The sequence below is a fragment of the Saccopteryx bilineata genome, chromosome 11 (assembly GCF_036850765.1).
Source record: "Saccopteryx bilineata isolate mSacBil1 chromosome 11, mSacBil1_pri_phased_curated, whole genome shotgun sequence".
NCBI classification, from domain to species: Eukaryota; Metazoa; Chordata; class Mammalia; order Chiroptera; family Emballonuridae; genus Saccopteryx; species Saccopteryx bilineata.
This window is the reverse complement of record NC_089500.1, coordinates 33,225,332-33,244,032: the sequence shown is the minus strand read 5'-3', so window position 1 is coordinate 33,244,032 and position 18,701 is coordinate 33,225,332. Positions and strand designations below refer to the sequence as shown.

At 40.5% G+C, this 18,701-nt stretch overlaps 1 protein-coding gene across 4 annotated transcripts in view; it reads left to right on the top strand.

The window, feature by feature from the left end:
* The window catches only part of MAPRE2 (microtubule associated protein RP/EB family member 2), a 154,765-nt gene that overhangs the window by 114,637 nt on the left and 21,427 nt on the right, over nt 1–18,701 (top strand). For all 4 annotated transcript variants that reach the window (XM_066246848.1, XM_066246847.1, XM_066246846.1 and 1 more), the window contains 2 exons: nt 1,013–1,158; nt 7,203–7,416. In XM_066246848.1, the coding sequence (XP_066102945.1) occupies nt 1,013–1,158; nt 7,203–7,416 (360 nt within the window). The remainder of the gene's footprint in view (nt 1–1,012; nt 1,159–7,202; nt 7,417–18,701) is intronic.

Below are 18,701 nucleotides of genomic sequence, written 5' to 3'. Positions count from 1 at the left end.
AGACACCTTGATACCAAAGGGTGGAAGGAGCCTTTCATGTTGCAGAAAGCACATTGTAGAAACACACCAAGGATCTGGAGAAGCAAAGAAGGAAAGAGAAGACAGAAATGCCACCTTGAGTTGCTTCTCCTTGTAAAAGAAAAATCGTGAAATTGTCATTCTGGCTTTGAATTTCTTTTGTAAATGCCTTCAGACTTTATATTTAAAAAGATATGAATCAGTAAACATAATCTGGGAATGATTTTCTAGTTGGAATTGTGAAGATCTAAGAGTTGTTAAAAAAAAAAATCAAAGACTTCCTAATAAACCCTTATTCCTGTGACCATTTCCTCAGGGGTCTCATTGAACGTTTCTGTTATTTTTATTCGTCAGTCATAAACAGCATGACTCTGAACTTCTGTAGTTTCTGAGTCTCCATCCTTCATGGTAACATGGGAACCCCATTGCTGTGGATTGGAATTAAATTGGTATACAACTGTTTCTGGTATTAGATGGCTTAGTTATTACAGTTTCACCTAAGCCGTTTTATAAAATGGATGTAAAACAGCTAGAGCATATGTGTATTTTTTTGAGCTGCTCATTTCATGAGAACTTTAGTAGTTTCCTCATGTTTAAATTTCTGCTATTTATATCTTACATTCATAGAGTTTGATGATGTGGAGGTAAATGAAGGAAAAAATGGGTTCCTTTTTTTGTAGACGGTAAGAAGAGTGATTTGCCCGTTTGCTTGACATTGAAGTAGGAGGTTGTGTTCAGTGTCCGTGGCATCGGGCGATGCCGTGGTGAAGGCCACGTCGGTACCACAGTGCTGAGGAGTGGGGCAGTGCCAGGAGCTGCACTGCGCGCTGTCCCTACGCTCTGCCACCCAGCCCCGGGAGGTGTAAGTGTGCTGAGAGAGGGGCACATGTGGCCAGGAGGGCCCTGTGGGAGGACAGCTCCGTCCTGCCCGGCAGTCTCCCTCACACCTGCGGACGCTCAGACTCACACCAGTACTTTTCTTGTCTCTTTCCAGGAGCGGCCTACTGCCAGTTCATGGACATGCTCTTCCCCGGCTGCATTAGTTTGAAGAAAGTAAAATTTCAAGCAAAGCTGGAGCATGAGTATATTCACAATTTTAAACTTCTACAAGCATCATTTAAGCGAATGAATGTTGATAAGGTAGGGGACTAACTTGTACCTCCATTAAATGTATTATCTTTCTTAAAAAAAAGTTTTGTGTAGAAATGCAAATATATATATATATATATATATGTGTGTCAATGGGATATATCTTGATATCTCAGCAGTAGGTTGGGGTCTATGCATAGCATAAAGCCTTAGTCGGCAATCCGCGGCTCGCGAGCCACATGCGGCTCTTTGGCCCCTTGAGTGCGGGCGCAAAGGCCAGCTTAGGAGTACCCTAATTAAGTTAATAACAGTGTACCTACCTACATAGTTTAAGTTTAAAATTTTTGGCTCTCAAAAGAAATTTCAATCGTTGTACTGTTGATATTTGGCTCTGTGACTAGTGAGTTTGCCGACCACTGGCATAAGGCATCAACCCTAACTTCCCATACTTGTATGTGGCTTTTATTTAAGGAGATTCCTAAACTTGTGACCATTAGACTAAAAACCCTAACAGGAATTACACATTAAAACGTTGTATATATATAAACGTGTCTGTGTTTACCAGATGCCACTGTGGTTCTCTGTACATTTTGCTCCTTTGGAGAAGGAGCAGGTTACAGTGGAAGCAACATGGGTCTGAATCCCAGCAACATGAGTTGAGCAAGTTATTTAAATTCTTTGAGCGGTTTACCCATCTACAAAATAAGACTGATGCCCCCTTCCCTGGGGTTATATGAAGCTAAAGTGACGGAATATAGGTGAACATCTCCAGCATCGTGTATACACTCAGGATCTTGGTCATTGTCCATTTCTCTTTTGAATTTTGTAATTTTGTCCTTGAGTGATACAAATGGAGTTAGACAGGAGACCCTTCTTACGTCCAGCCCCAATAAAAGACTGTTGCTAAAACCCACGCAATCTGCATGTTTCCTGCTATTTTTATTTAATTCATATCATTTCTTTAGGATATATCTCTTCAAGGGAATAGTCTTGGAAAAAACTAAATTTTAAATAAGGGAAAAGAAATAAACTAGCAGGGGAGAAATGAAAAACTTTTCTTTGCATAGATAATAGCAATAGATAGGCTGTAGAAATAAAAAAAATAAAGTTCTGGTTTATTGAGAAATAGATGTTGCCCTAGCTGGATAGCTCTGTTGGTTAGAGCAGTGGTCCCCAACCCCCGGGCCGCAGACAGGTATTGGTCCATGGGCCATTTGGTACCGGTCCACAGAGAAAGAATAAATAACTTACATTATTTCCATTTTATTTATATTTAAGTCTGAACGATGTTTTATTTTTTAAAAATGACCAGATTCCCTCTGTTACATTCGTCTTAAGACTCACTCTTTTCTTTTACAGAGACAGAGAGTGAGTCAGAGAAATAGGGACAGACAGACAGGAACGGAGAGATGAGAAGCATCAATCATTAGTTTTTCATTGCGCGTTGCAACACCTTAGTTGTTCATTGATTGCTTTCTCATATGTGCCTTGACCGCGGGCCTTCAGCAGACGGAGTAACCCCTTGCTGGAGCCAGCGACCTTGGGCTCAAGCTGGTGGAATTTTTGCTGAAACCAGATGAGCCCGCGCTCAAGCTGAAGACCTCGGGGTCTCGAACCTGGGTCCTCTGCACCCTAGTCTGACGCTCTATCCACTGCGCCACAACCTGGTCAGGCTAAGACTCACTCTTGATGCTTGTCTTGGTCACGTGATACATTTATCCATCCACCCTAAAGGCCGGTCCGTGAAAATATATTCTGACATTAAACCGGTCCATGGCCCAAAAAAGGTTGGGGACCACTGGGTTAGAGTATCGTCCTGAAGCACAGGGGTTAGCACAGGGGTCAGCACAGGGGTCAGCACAAGGGTTAGCACAGGGGTCAGCACAGGATTAGCACAGGGGTCAGCACAGGGGTTAGCACAGGGGTCAGCACAAGGGTTAGCACAGGGGTCAGCACAGGGGTCAGCACAGGGTTAGCACAGGGGTCAGCACAGGGGTTAGCACAGGGGTCAGCACAGGGTTAGCACAGGGGTCAGCACAGGGGTTGCCAGTTCAATCCCCAGTCAGCGCTCTGTCTCCCTTCCTCTCTCTCCCCCTCTCTTTTTCTCTCCTTCTTCCTTTCTCTCTCTCTCCCTTTTTATTTCTCTCCAAAATCAATAAAATAAACATTTAAAAATAGATACTTGGCCCTGGCCGGTTGGCTCAGCGGTAGAGCGTCGGCCTGGCGTACGGGGGACCCGGGTTCGATTCCCAGCCAGGGCACATAGGAGAAGCGCCCATTTGCTTCTCCACCCCCACCCCCTCCTTCCTCTCTGTCTCTCTCTTCCCCTCCCGCAGCCGAGGCTCCATTGGAGCCAGGATGGCCTGGGCGCTGGGGATGGCTCCTTAGCCTCTGCCCCAGGCGCTAGAGTGGCTCTGGTCGCGGCAGAGCGACACCCCGGAGGGGCAAAGCATCGCCCCCTGGTGGGCAGAGCGTCGCCCCTGGTGGGCATGCCGGGTGGATCCCGGTCGGGCGCATGCGGGAGTCTGTCTGACTGTCTCTCCCCGTTTCCAGCTTCAGAAAGAAAAAAAAGTAAAAAAAAAAAAAAAAAAAAAGAATAGATACTAAATAAAGGAAAAGAAAAAGGTTGGTAAAGTGTATATATTTTTAACGCAATTAATACCTTTCTTAATCAAAACATTCTTAATGAAACTATTACTAGAATCTTGGTTTCTCATTTTCTCAGAATTTTAATTTCAAAAATAGTCTCTTTAACATCCTAACCTTTTGAGTTCTTTTCAACGTTATATGTATGTCCTTTGCTGTGGTTGATTTCCAAGTAGCTCCTTCAGAACCAGAGCTGCACAGTTCTCTTTACTTATTAGCAGCATCACTCATGTCTTCTTCATTTATTTTTCAGTACATGCTCCTAATCTGAAAAGAAACACCCTTGGATGGGTTTATTGATGAAATGTGCAATATAATAAGTTAGGGGCTCCTTATCTCTTCAGAAGTATACACATACAGAGTGGGTGAGCCATTCCTAAGAATATGGAAGGTAAAATTCTTATAGTGGAGGAAGATGGCCTTTGTTGGAATCTCTAGCTTAATACACTATAATTCTACCCAAAAGTCCTCGGATAGAGACCTCCGCTTATGTTTCCCATAGCCTGACAGCACATAGGAAGCTTCTGTGCAAAGATTTACTTGCCACCTGAGATTTAAATTTATGCCCACGACTTTCATTTTGATAGAGAATGCAAAATTACGTCAACAGAAGTAAGTGCCTACTTTGAATGGTTAACGTAGTAGCCCCATTGTCTAAATCTGTTTATAAATTTTCATGTTTGGCAGAAAGCAAAATATATCACATGTTAATGAAATGGCCTTATGCACTAAGAAGGCACTTTCTTAAACATTTGATATTAGCATAAACAAAACCTATAACTCAGAAGACATGAACACATTTAAGTGGTGCAGTGAAAAGTCAATTAGGTGCATGTGTGGAAGGAGTCTTCTGTTGAGCAGACTTCCCTGAAGTTCAGGAGGAGTGAGAGGAGCAAAGATCCCAGTACCTGAGTCTCCATTACTGAAAGAGTCTTCAAGAAAACTGTGGGCTCCTCCAAAAGTTTGCTTCTCTTTATTTTGTTCTATACCCAGTATCAATTTTAGCTACATAAAAATCATTATTATCATTGCTAATATTTTGGTTAATGGATGCCCTATAAAAGGTTTCAGTTACTTTTTTTCTTTCAAGTTGCCATTGGTATTTTAAGATCTTTCTACTCTTGAGAAGTGGTCCTAGTGATCCATTTTAGGATGCCAATGGTATATCTCTCCCGAGGTGGCAAAGTCTTGTGAAAATTTTAATTTATACAGTTCCCATTCATATCACTACACAGTGAGGCTGCATTGTATGAGCCTTGCATCTTTTTCTGAATCTCACACTCACACACACTTGCAGACCTACAATCTGACTCACTCCCTAGCTTTATAACTCGCATGGCTCATGTTCAACTACTATTCCAACCCAAAGATGAGCAAGTAAGAATCTGGTAGTGGTGCAGCTTGGAGAACTAGGCACCTTCCCACTTTCCTTCAAAAATAGCTGTCCACTGAATTAAAATGAAGCAGTCACACCACATATCTTTCCGACATAAAATGAAGGTTCCTGTAAGAGCCCTGAAGGGAATACTGATTGGCTCTTTAGGTTGCCCGTGGGAAGGGAAAAGCTGAGATCTGCCTCAGGAGTTGAGGTGAATGCTGTGCACTCCTCCTCCAGAGCGCCTTCCCTGACTCCCCTAATCAGCCTCCATTTCTTTTCCTCCGCCCTGGCACGTTCCCTGCACGCTAGCCGTGCTCCTGTGTTCCGAGGCATTCCCAGGCCCTGTACTGTGTGGTGAGTTGTTCTGGCGCTTCTCTCTCCACGTTGTTAATAAGCTCTGGGAAAGCTCATTCGGAACCATTAGATTTGTACGTATTTGCATTGATTTGAGTCTTATTTATTCACATTCTCTGAGAGCTATAATCCTTTTAAGAGTTTCTTCCAACACAACTGGGCCAAGTGCTGCAACGAAATAGGGAGAAACCCATCAATCTTTAAACGGCACAACACCCCAGGCCCATGTTTTGGAGGCTGTTGCTTTGGCCATAAACATGCCATAAAGAAGCTCAGCTCCTCCTGACAGTAAAGGCAGTGGTTCTCAAACTTCTGAAGTTGGGGGGCATTTAAAATCCTACAAGTGGCCTGACCTGTGGTGGCATAGTGGATAAAGCTTCGACCTGGAATGCTGAAGTTGCTAGTTCAAACCCTGGGCTTGGCCTGACCTGTGGTGGCGCAGTGGATAAAGCGTCGACCTAGAAATGCTGAGGTTGCCGGTTCGAAACCCTGGGCTTGCCTGGTCAAGGCTCATATGGGAGTTGATGCTTCCAGCTCCTCCCCCCTTCTCTCTTCTCTCCTCTCTCTCTCTCTCTCTCTCTCTGTCTCTCCCTCTCCTCTCTAAAAAAAAAAAAAAAGAAAAAAGAAAAAAAACAACAACAACAACAAAAAAACCCTGGGCTTACCTGGTCAAGGCACATATGGGAGTTGATGCTTCCTGCTCCTCCCCCTGTTCTCTCTCTATCTCTCCCTCTCTCTCTCTAATAAAAATAAAATCTAAAAAAGTAAAAAAATAAATAAATAAATAAAATCCTACAAGTAATTGTAGGCACACCATATACAAATTTCTGAGAAATGTGTTATAATAATTAAGTCAGATATTAAAGAAAAAGAATATAAAGTCCAAGCGTGCTTTTATGGTAATTAAATGAAATAAATTTGACAAAAATAAATTTATTCTGACATTAAAAAACATTTTTATGTTACATTTTTTGAGTTATGCTTTTTAGAATTCATAAAAAAGAAGTGTTAAAAAATAAAAATAAAAAACAACAAAAAAAGTTATCTTTTTATATATACAGATAAATTCTTAGTAAGATTTAGTAAATTCGGCAGGTCCCAGCGCAAATGTGTTAAGTTTTTTCATTCATACATATCATGTTAACTTTACACCAAACAAAGGATAGAAGAAACTTGCCTCCAGTCTTTCTGGGGGTCATGGAGGTAGTATAAACAATCAGCGCCACAGCTTAACAGCCTTTTGCAACCGAATCAGGCAAGTGAGGTGGGGGTTGGGCAGACTGTCAGCTCACAGCCAATTCCCCACAACTCTGTCCCCCAAAAATATAAACTTCAAAAACCCTGTCAGTTTTTTGGTCCCCAACAGGCAGGTATTTCTCTGGAATACCATGGGGCGCACCTGGAAATCTTCTAGGGTGCACCAATGTGCCCTGGCGCACACTTTGAGAACCACTGGCTAAGGGTATTCCTTGTTTTTTCAGGCTGTTCAAGAAGTATTAAATATTCTAAGAAAACTACTTATAACATTTTAGTTTGTTTTTTTCAACATGATGAAAAATTCTGTGAGTTCTAAAATACAGCTGGCTCAGAAGCCCAGGGAGAGACCGGTCACCGGGAATTGCAGACATGTGGGAAACAGCTATGTTTCCAGCTCGCTTCAGTTGTACGCATTAAATACACACGAACCCTAGTGACTCACGGCGATTGTGTGTTGCAGGTAATTCCAGTGGAGAAGCTAGTGAAAGGGCGTTTCCAGGACAACCTGGATTTTATTCAGTGGTTTAAGAAATTCTACGATGCTAACTACGACGGGAAGGAGTATGATCCTGTGGAAGCACGACAAGGGCAAGATGCAATTCCTCCCCCCGACCCTGGCGAACAGATCTTCAACCTGCCAAAGAAGTCTCACCATGCCAACTCCCCCACCGCAGGTAGGTGCCGGCCGGCCCCGTGCTTCCCTGTGACTGATCGGTTCTTCCCAGCAGTCCGTATCTTAGTGCCTCTGGGCCATTCTGATGTTGTCTGCTGTCTGTTTGACCACACTGCTCTTCTTCAGAGTGACCCCTCTGTTATAAGTCTAATAATCATGATTTGAATATTAAAAAGGCAGAGCTATTCACTTTAAATCACTGCAGCCATATGTTAAATACTTCAGGAATAGATCTCATTTTCCTTGTATTTTTTTTTCCTGAGAAATTTCAAGTTAGTCTGTTTAGATTTTGACTGAAATATTTTACTGCTTAATTGCTGGTATTACATACCAGAATCTGAACTGATTTATCCTTCAAAGGAAATTCATGAAATCTACATCCTATCTCCTATGAGGGGCAATGCCAATTTTTATATGATGATATTCAGCAAAACTCCTATTCAGCTTCATCCAAAAGTGAAGTCATTGAGAATAAGTACCTAGAACTTTGAGGTTTTTAAAACGTTTGTGGATAAAAAAATCTTTCTAAAATATAAACATCCTAGCTCTAAGAAACATACTTTACCAAGCAGAGCATTCTTTTAAAATTAGGGTCATTATTAAGAACACAAGTGGTCAGACTGGACAGTTAAACAGCAAAATCTTCGGAAACCATTTGTTTCTATCTCCAAAACCAGTGTTGACACTTGTTAATTCAGTAACCTTTGTGTTGTAAATAATACAGATGCCTCACTTATGCCGAACCTCCAGTCATGGATTAGAAGTGGTTGTGACAATACTCACGCATGCACTGTCTGGACTGCAAAGAAGTGCAGGCTCAAGGTGAACATTGTGGTCACATATTACACATATCCCTGTGTAACTGAAGCTGGAAGTGACTACTAAGGGAGGAGGGGTGCAAGCCAGGAGCACTCGAACATTAATGTTAGGTAGAAAAGGAAAGGCTTGCATAGGAGCAGGGAAGGTGCCAGGGAGACGGAAGGAGATGAGGGAATGACGTGTCAGGGACACAGAAGGAAGGGAGCAGAAAGTCAGCAGCATCTAAATCTGCGGAGGAGTCAAGGAAAATGAGGGCTGGCTGCCTCTGTTGGATTTCTCAGTTTGGGCGTCACTCAGTGGAATGATGGGACCAGGAGGGGTGAGGACTTAGAGCAGTGGTAGTCAGCCTGGTCCCTGCTGCCCACTAGTGGGCGTTCCAGCTTTCATGGTGGGTGATAGCGGAGCAACCAAAGTATAAATAAAAAGATAGATTTAACTATAGTAAGTTGTTTCATAAAGATTTATTCTGCCAAATTTAGCGAAAATCCGACATAAAGTACTTGGTAAGTAATTATTATTATATGCTTTAACTTGCTGTAACTCTGCTTTATAAATCACCATTACTGTGGAACCTGTGAATGGTTAGAAAATTTTACTACTAACAGAGATACAAAAGTGGGTGGTAGGTATAAAAAAGGTTGACTATCCCTGATTTAGAGGAAGGAGATTCAGATGGTGTAAAAACCCGACTTGGAAGCCACAGGGAGAATGGACTTATAGAAAATAAAGCGCAGAGCATTGGGAATACATACATGCATATAAAGGACAAGAGGAAAAGAGGAAGCTGAGAAAAAGATGAACATGGGGGTGGGGCAGTTAAGCTCAGCATCAGAGAACAAACAGTGGGAGATTTCTAGGGGGCGGTCACCAACAGTGCTGAGTCTCAGCTGTGGAGACATCAGATAGGCTGAGGCCTGAAAATAAGCCAAAGAAATTGGACTCCTAGAAGGTGATTAACAATCCTTTAGAGAGTCGGTCTGTTAAAATGCTGAGCACATCTGCCTAGATTGCAGTGACCTAACAAGGGCAGGACAGGACAGGGGTGCAGAGGATAAGGTGGGACATTCCACCTCCACCACATTCGTCAGGAGGAAGACTGAGGACAATAAAAACATTTTATTGATGTCGGGCTTCAGGAAGTGGCTTCAGGAAGCAGGAGAATGTCCTCCGTCTATTTCTGCTTGCTTTTAGAATAACACACAGTCGAGCCGGTTTGTACGGTGGGAGAAAGGTCCGGGGAGAAGGGATAATTGGAAGTAAGAAGGAGGGCAAGTTGGTGGAACGTGACCCTGAAGCTGGAGGGGAAGATGAGGTCACAGGCATCAGTCGAGGTTTAGAGAGGAAAGGGAATATTTATGTTTTTGGAACAGAAGCCCTGGGGAAAGGTTGGGTAAAAATGAAGCCACTGGCAACTGGGAGGGACAAAAATATAGGGTGGTTCAAACTGGCCTTCAACTTTTGTCCTTCAACCCTCACAGTCCCTGAGCTAGGGCAGAGCGTCGGGGTGTCTTCCCAGAGTTAGGGGCTCCGCAGGCAGGGGCAGCGGGAGGACAGGGCGGTGAGAACGTGCAGGTGGCCGGGGCGCTCACCATGAGCTCTTCTCACGTTCTATGAGGCACAGTTCATCTTGAAACTCCACTGCCACTTTTTCGAGTTTTCACTAGAGAAAATGGACAGGCCTCAGAAGATTTGTCTTCCACAAACATAATGGGTCCTTAAATTGGCATCAGCCCTCCTACTCCCTCCAACAGAGCCGTCATTAGCTGCCTTGGCCTTGTTTGCTAGGAATTCCCTCATATGTCTTTCACAAAAGCCACAGAGAAGCTTGTGCCATTTTGATGGAAAGAATGGCCAGGAACCTGAAAGAGACATACTGTGTATTTTTTTCCAGAGCTTAAAGCTCAGGAAACACATTAACGTCAACAGATAATAAATTTGGTTTTTAATGTTCCAGAAGGCAGTAATTCCTGAGACGCAGGTCCCTCATACCTTGACCATGTTTACCTCATTGGTCTTAATCAGGGAGAAAGGATATTTCCAGAAGCCAAGTTAGTCATACCCTTTTTGATAGAATGCGCTGTAACTCTTGGGCATTGTGGGGTTGTAAAACTATGGAAAAAATTACAGCAAGGTATACCACACACGCAGAACATTGTTTTAAAAGCTGTATTAGAAAGGGTCCTGTAAGTGCAGTAAGGACTTCATTTTTCTAAGGGTCATATATCTACCTCTTGGGAATATGGTAAAAATAAAAAAGTAAACCAAATGTCTTCTAAGCGTCAGAATAAGTGTTGTAAAATCTGCTATAAATTTATGTACTTTACTCCTTACAAGAGAGTTCCTAGGATATTTCTCCAGAGTCTATTTGCTCTTTCTTAATTTAGACATAATTATAATAAACATGGGGGTATGCTTTCTCAGCACATAACTTATTGGGGCAAGGAGTACAGTGATGTCAATAGAAGGTACAAGCATTTATAAAAGAAGAGGCAGAAATATTTACCAAAACCTTACTCAGCAGCCTGAGATCTTTATTACAGAATCTATAGTCCATGCATCTCCGTATCCCCAGGGTCTGTATGATGCCAGCATGTACTCATTCATACCTTCAGTTCCCTTCCAGTTCTTAAGATTCTCTTTAATTATCTGTTTATAATCATCTCCCCCATGAACTACTTGTGTAAGTCTCTAAACTGGCCTCCCCCGGCCTCTGATCTGAAATCATTCAAGGCCATCCGCTTCATACATAGGTCTGATTTTGACCATCCAAGACAAATGACAGTGACTGATGAGGGTGAGGGTCAGCTGTCTGGGAAATCCCCATCTATACAGCACAGTTACCTCACAGCGATGCCGGGTCAGTAGCAGTCGGCGGTGATTTCTGTTCCCACCTCTAACCTTGGTTATTTCTTAATTATCTGCATTAGTGGAAATAAGCAATGGTTGGTATAATCAAAAATGGGAGATGAGATGGTCTTTGATTACATTTTTATTTTTGCTTTGAAATGGTTGATTGATTTTGCAGTGGATTTATCTCTCCCCAAATATTTCCTTAGCTAAATACTAAAATTAACTTGCATGTCCTGACAATAATACACTAAGAGCAGAAAGTGGAAGCTCCAGAGCGTCTTGTGGCAAAGGGCCTGTATTGGAACGGAGAGGTGATCATGGAATGGATTAGCCACATGTTGATCATTAAGAAAGGACTGTCTACATTGGCAAGAAAGCATTTTTTACGTCACACAAACTAACATAGCCATGCCCCTAGGTTGTCTGCTTGTGTGTAAAATGGTTGCACTCCACGTATTTAGTGCATTCTGTTTTTGTGAGACTGTGCTAGATTTTTCTGCCATTTCAGTACAGACACAAGATGTTCTGTGAATTCAGAGACGCCATAGAGCCAGTTGGAGTTTGTGTGTAGATGGGTGACTTCCTTGGACTGTGACAAGCTTCAGCATAAGTAGAGGCTGTCATGTGAGTGTGGATGGCTGCATAGCAATCTCCTTCTACCTACACTTGGAGGAACTGCATCCTGATTTTTTTTTTTGATCTGCCAACTAGGATCTTGTATTAAAATGCACATTTTCATAATGAGAGATATCTGTTAAGTGCATATATCATCATGCGTCGTATTTGTAAATTTATTGCTATGAGGCATATCTGCAACTCAAGATAGCTGTTAGGGGATCGGTTTTTATGTGTGAGCACTTACTAAACTTAAAAGGAAATTTGAAGGTGCAGTTCCTATAGCAACCACAGCTTAGACACATTGCAAATTCACATATATTAATGTATTTAAATCAAACTCCCATATCCAAATACAGTGTGATAGGTTTAGAGTTGCCATGGAAATTGAGTCTAAGCTTTCTCTTTGCCTTAGGGACCTTAGAGTTCCAGACTTAAAGTCAGATTAATAGAAATACAGCACTAGAAAAATGGTTTTTAAACATTTTTTTATTTTTATTTATTTTTATTTTTTATTTTTAGAGAGGAGAGAGAGAGGGAGAGAGAGAGAGACAGAGAGGGAGAGAGAGGAGAGAGAGACAGAGAGAGAGAAGGGAGGGAGGAGCTGGAAGCATCAACTCCCATATGTGCCTTGACCAGGCAAGCCCAGGGTTTCGAACCGGCGACCTCAGCATTTACAGGTCAACGCTTTATCCACTGCGCCACCACAGGTCAGGCTAGAAAAATGGTTTTTAAAAGGAAGCAACCTAAGAACTATAATAGAATAAAATATTTGAACAATAATGGTTAAATCCATAAATGTAGATTTAAATAAATCCAGTGTTTTTTTAAAAAACGTTATTGACTATTTGTGTACTTTCGTTCTCATTCTCATTCCTTTCAGCCTCCCTGTGCTGTTCATACAACCCGAACAAGGTGCCGAGTCTGTTGATGTATTTGTTCAGCAGTGTTTGCACGTGTGTAAGCACGTGTAATCGAAGTAAGCATCCCTATCACCCTCTGCGGGGGGAAAAAGAGATGCTTTTCCTCCCCCAGAAAGTTTGTATTTTGTTTTTTAGGAGAGGCAGTGAAACACAGCAGTTTCTGGTGTTTTTTCTCCTTGTCTTGATCTTGATTTTATGGCCCAAATACGCTCTTTCTTGGTCAACCTACCGCGTGTTCTTGAAGATGTGTATTCTGCTGTGGTTGGTTATATGTACTTTAGAAATATGGCTGATCTCAAGGTGTAGCTGGATAGTGTTCTTCAGGTCCTCTGTGTTTTTGTCTGGTTCTGACAATTGCTGCGAAGAGGATGTTAGCATTGACTGTGGAATTGTGTGTTTTGCCCTTTGATACTATCAATTTTTCCTGTTTTTAAGGCTCTGTTATTAGTTGCCTATGTATTTATGATTATTAAGTCACCCTGATGAATTGACCTTTGCATTTTATGGTGTCACTTTATATCTTCTGTAATACTCTTTGTCCTGAAATTTATTTTACTTGGTTTAACAGAGCCACTCTGACTTCCTTGTGCTTAGTGTTTTGCATGGTGTCTCTTTCTCCATGATAAGTTAATTGTGACTTTAATATTTAAAGTATGTCTCTTGTAAACAGCATATAACTAGGTCTTGTGTCTTTATTCATTCTGGTAATCTTTTGACAGTGGAGAATCCAGTCCATTACAACCTAATGTAATTATTGATTTGGTTGGTTTTAGATCTACCATATTATCATTTGTTTCTGCTTGTCCTTTCTGTTTTTCTGTTTCTCCTTTCTTGTTGTCTTCTGGATTTTTAAAATATTTTTAGCATTCCATCTTAATTTATTGCCTTTTTTTTTTTTAGAGACAGAGAGTCAGAGAGAGGGATAGACAGGGACAGACAGGAACGGAGAGAGACGAGAAGCATCAATCATCAGTTTTTCGTTGCACGTTGCAACACCTTAGTTGTTCATTGATTGCTCTCTCACGTGTGCCCTGACCGTGGGCCTTCAGCAGACCGAGTAACCCCTTGCTCGAGCCAGCGACCTTGGGCTCAAGCTGGTGAGGCTTTGCTCAAACCAGATGAGCCCGCATTCAAGCTGGCGACCTCGGGATCTCGAACCCGGGTCCTCTGCATCCCAGGCCGACGCTCCATCCACTGCGCCACCGCCTGGTCAGGCTGTTGCCTTTTTAACTATACGTCTTTGCATTACTTTTTTTAGTGATTGTTCTAAGGATTACTATATATATATATTTTGCAATGTACTTAAAATTAATATACTGCTTTATGTAATATGTGGAACCCTGGCAACCCTCCCTCCCATTGTCCTCTGTTGTGGTTGGCATATGTATTACATCTACAAACATTATAAACCCTGCAAGAAAATGTTAAAACCTTTGTTTTAAATCAATACTGTTCAATATAGTGGCTTTTGACCACTTTAAATGTGCTGATTCTGCATTGAAATGTTCTATAGGTATAAAATACATGCCAGCTTTAGGTTTAGTGTGTAAAAAAGAATACAAAACATAATAATATTTATGTTGATTACATGTAGAAATTATACTTTGTGTATATTTTACATATAATAAAGTTAATATAAAAATTTTTTAAAGTTGCCACTAGAAAATTTAAATTACTTACATGGTTTATATTATGTTTCTATTAAGCAGTGTGGCTCTATACAGCCATATATATTTTAATGAAATTGAGAGAAAAATAGTTTTATTTTTTTATATTTTTATTATTTCACTGTTAATTCCTGAACATCTGAGTTGCCTGCTGATTTCATTTCTCTTCAGACTGAATAATTTTCTTTAGCATTTCTTATAGAGCAGGTCCAGTGGCAACAAATTCTTTTAGTTTTTCTTTTTTCTGTAGATATCTTTATTTTACCTTTATTTTTGAGGATTAGTTTCCCAGAGAAAGAATTCAGGCTGTTTTTTCTTTCTTTTTTTCTTTAATCATTTTAAAGCTGTTGTCCCACTGTCTGTGGCCTCCCAAGCAGCGCATGCTCATTCTAATCATTCCTTCCCATTATATATATAATATGTTGTATTTCTCTGAAGTCAAGGTTCTCTCTTTCCCTTTGGTTTTCGGTAGTATGGCTGTGATATGTCTCATCATGGTTTTCTTTAAATTTATCTTGTTTTGGAATTTATTAAACATCTTAAATCTGTAAGTTTATATCTCTTATCATTTTTGGAAGGTTTTCAGCCATTATTTTTTCAAATATATTTTTTAGTTTCACTCTCTATTTTTCTGGGACTCCTTTTATCTGTATGTTAGAGCTTTTGAAATTATCCCATAGTCCCTGAGGTACTTTTCCAGTATTTTCTTTATTTTTCTTTAATTGTAGTTTTCAATTACAGTGTACATTCAGTATTATTTTATATTAGTTTCAGGTGTACAGCATAGTGGTCAGACAGTCATATGCATACTTTACAAAGTGTTCCCCCGATATTTTCCGTTCCCACCTGGTACCATACATAGTTACAATAATATCATTGACTGTATACTCAGTTGTGCTTTGCATACAACATAAAGTACTCATACAACTCAACACCAAAAAAATAATAATTAAAAAGTGAGCAGAGGACTTGAATAGACACTTCTCCAAAGAGTCATACAGATGGCCAGTAAACATACGGAAAGAAGCTTAGCATCCCTAATCAGAGAAGTGCGAATTAAAACCACAATGAGATATCACCTCATACCTGTCAGAATGGCTATCATCAATAAATCAAAAAGCAAGTGTTGGAAGGGATGTAGAGGAAAGGGAATCCTCACGCACTATTGGTAGGAATGCAGACTGGTGCATCACTATGGAGAACAGTGTGGAGCTTCTTCAAAAAAGTTAAAAATGAAACTGCCTCTGACCCAGCAATTCCACGTTTGGGTGTATATCTGAAAAAAACAACACTCATTTGAAAGGATATGTGCACCTCTATGTTCATTGCAGGGTTATGTACAATAGCCAAGATATGGAAGCAACCCACGTGCCCATCAGTAGACAAGTGGATAAAGAGGCTGTGGTACATACATAGTATGGCATATTACTCAGTCATAAAGAATGAAATCTTACCATTTGCAAAGGCATGGGTGGACCTAGAGGGTTTAATGCTAGGTGGAATAATGGAAAGACAAATACCATATGATTTCACTTACCATATTTTTTGTTCCAAAAGATGCACTTTTTTCCTCTCAAAAGGGGGAAATGCCATGCGTCTTATGGAACAAAAATTACAGTATTTTATTAAATATTTTAACACACCATTTGGTTCAGAATATTTTTTTTCTTATTTTCCTCCTTAAAACCCTAGGTGTATCTTATGGTCAGGTGCGTCTTATGGAGCAAAAAATATGGAATCTAAAGAACGGAATAAGCAAACAATATAGAAACAGACTCAGATACAGAGAACAGACTGATAGTCGCCAGAGGGAGGACAGCTGAGGGACTGAGTAAAAATAGTAAAGAAATTAAGTACAAATTGGTAATTCTCTCTCCCTCTACATTACATGGTTTTTATTACTATGTCTTCAAGTTTACCCTCTTTTCCTCAATCATCTTCATTTTACTATCGAGGTTTAAAATTTTTGACTATTGTATTTTTTTCAATTGTAAATTTTCCATTTCCTCCTCTGCTGAGATTGCCTACCTTTTCATTTATTACAAGCATACTTCACTGAGCATAGTTAAGATAGCTGCTTTAAAGTTCCTGCCTGCTAATTCCACCATTCTGTCCATCTCACAGTTGTCGTCTGTTCGTTATCTTTTCCTTTGAGTATACGTGACATTTTCCTGGCTCTTCACATGTTGAGTGATTTTGGATTGCATCCTAGACATTGTGATGTCATATTGTGGAGACTCTGGATTTTGTTATATTGCTCCAAAAAGTGTTGATGTTTTTGATCTAACAGGCATTTAACTCAGAGTCCAAGTAAAAAGTATGCAAGAAGTTAATCCCACTCAAGCCTGTATCTTTATGCAAGACTTCCTTTTTCTTATTATCATCAAGATGTAAGTTTTCTTTTGACTTTCGAGAATCTCCACCCCTTAAACACAAACATTGTTCTCACCCCAAAGCCATCAGTTACTCTAAGAAATGCATTTTTCCATGTCTTCTGTTTAGACTAGTACAGTCCATGATGGTATTTGACTTCCCAGAGCCCTGTAGGGTAGACACAGGCACCTTTTTGTCCCATTATGATCTTCCTATCAAAATGAGTTATGCCTATTTATTCTTACAACTTCCCAGTATATACCTGATTGATGCTGTTATCCCATAGTCCCCAGCCACACACACTCTGCTACCCACATAACTACTTACTTCTTCAGAGATCAAATGTTAATTTTAAGAGATCACGTAATATTGCTCTGGCCAGATAGCTCAGTTGGTTAGAGCATCGTCCTGAAGCATGGAGGCTGCTGGTTCTATCCCTGGTCAAGGCACATATGGGAACAGATTGGTGTTCCTGACTCTCTCATGCTCTCCTTTCCTCTCTCTAAAATCAATAAATTAAACATTAAAGAGAGCAAGAGAAAGAGAGAGAGAGAATGTAGTATCAACTCAAAACAAGGAAGAGGTATGTTTTTCTTAACAGTCACATAATTAGCAAGACATCTTTTCAAACAGAGGTTAGCACTTCTCCTTCCTGTGTGAACAATGTATCTTTCACTCAGTCCCTGCCATGTGGTCAGCATTGCACCCCTCAGCCTGTTCCTATTAAGAAACCATCCCATTGCTAAGCTGCATAGCAATTGATGGCTGCTCTCTTAGCTACGTTTAGACCTGGAAAACATGGAGAGGAGCACTTATAATAGCTTAATTAAATTCTTAGAGGGCATCCCCTACTCCCTTGAAGGAGAAGGCTATAAGTGGTTTTGTTCCTCTAGTTATACATCTACTGTATGTAAGAAAGATAAGATACATTGCTAGTATTGGGATACTTTTCTCCTTAAAGAATAATTCAAACTGCATTCCCTTATCTATAATAATGATAAAACCACAGCACAAAATGTGAGCAGTGCTGTGCCTTGCCAGGATAGTAAATATCGATGAGTTTGGAATTTGGGCACAGAGAGGAGCCAGGGAGTCATGAAGAATTCAGAAGCTTCAGATAGGCACCTTCTGGCACTGTCTGTGGAGGAGCCCAAGCGCTTCTTCCTGGGAAGAGCCATGAATTTTTCAATTCTATCCCACTTCATTTGCTTTCTGAGATGGCATCCTTGACAGATAACTTACTAATTCAATTTGCAATTTTTAACGATTTTTGGTTTGGGGGATGGAAATAGGTCATAGTTTTCTTTAAAACTAGAATTTTTTTAAAACTTAGAGATCAAAACCTGCAACATGTTGTGGATCTATTACTGTCTTTTTTAACCTAATATGAATAGAATTTTTTTCATGAAAGTTAAGGAAAAGGAACACATTTAATATGTAGAAGGAGCCATCATATATAGAGGGAATCAGCAAACATTTATTGAAGACATACTAAGTGCCAGCTATTGTTCTAAGCACTTAGTATTTATTAGTTCAATTTAGCTTCATCACAATCCTAAATGATAGATGAGACCATTACCCCTAGTTTAGAGTTAAGGAAACTAAGGCACGGAGAGGTTCAGTAACTCGCCAGTGTTCTACATTAGAAGTCAGGGCCCCGAGATTTGAAGCTTGACTGTGATTTGGTCTTGTTTTATGTTCTTCTCTCCATGCCATACTGAACCACGGTAAATTTTCACAGACCAAATCCAAATTGCATGTGTATGGAGGACATAAAAGGTTCCACAGTGTTGGAACGGCTTAGAACACATGCTGCTCTCTTTGGATAGCATATTTTAACAATAGTAATAATTTTTTAAAAGTTCAAAACCGTTCCCATTCATTCTTGCAGCAGGCTCTTAGTGGGAGTTACTGTATTGTATTCACATTTATAAAGGCAGGAATGGTAAAGCCACTTGTACCAGGCCTCTTTAACAGCTCCAAAGTAGAAATGTGTATAAAGCCCAGAATACTGAGCCCTAGATTAGGAGGACTACTAA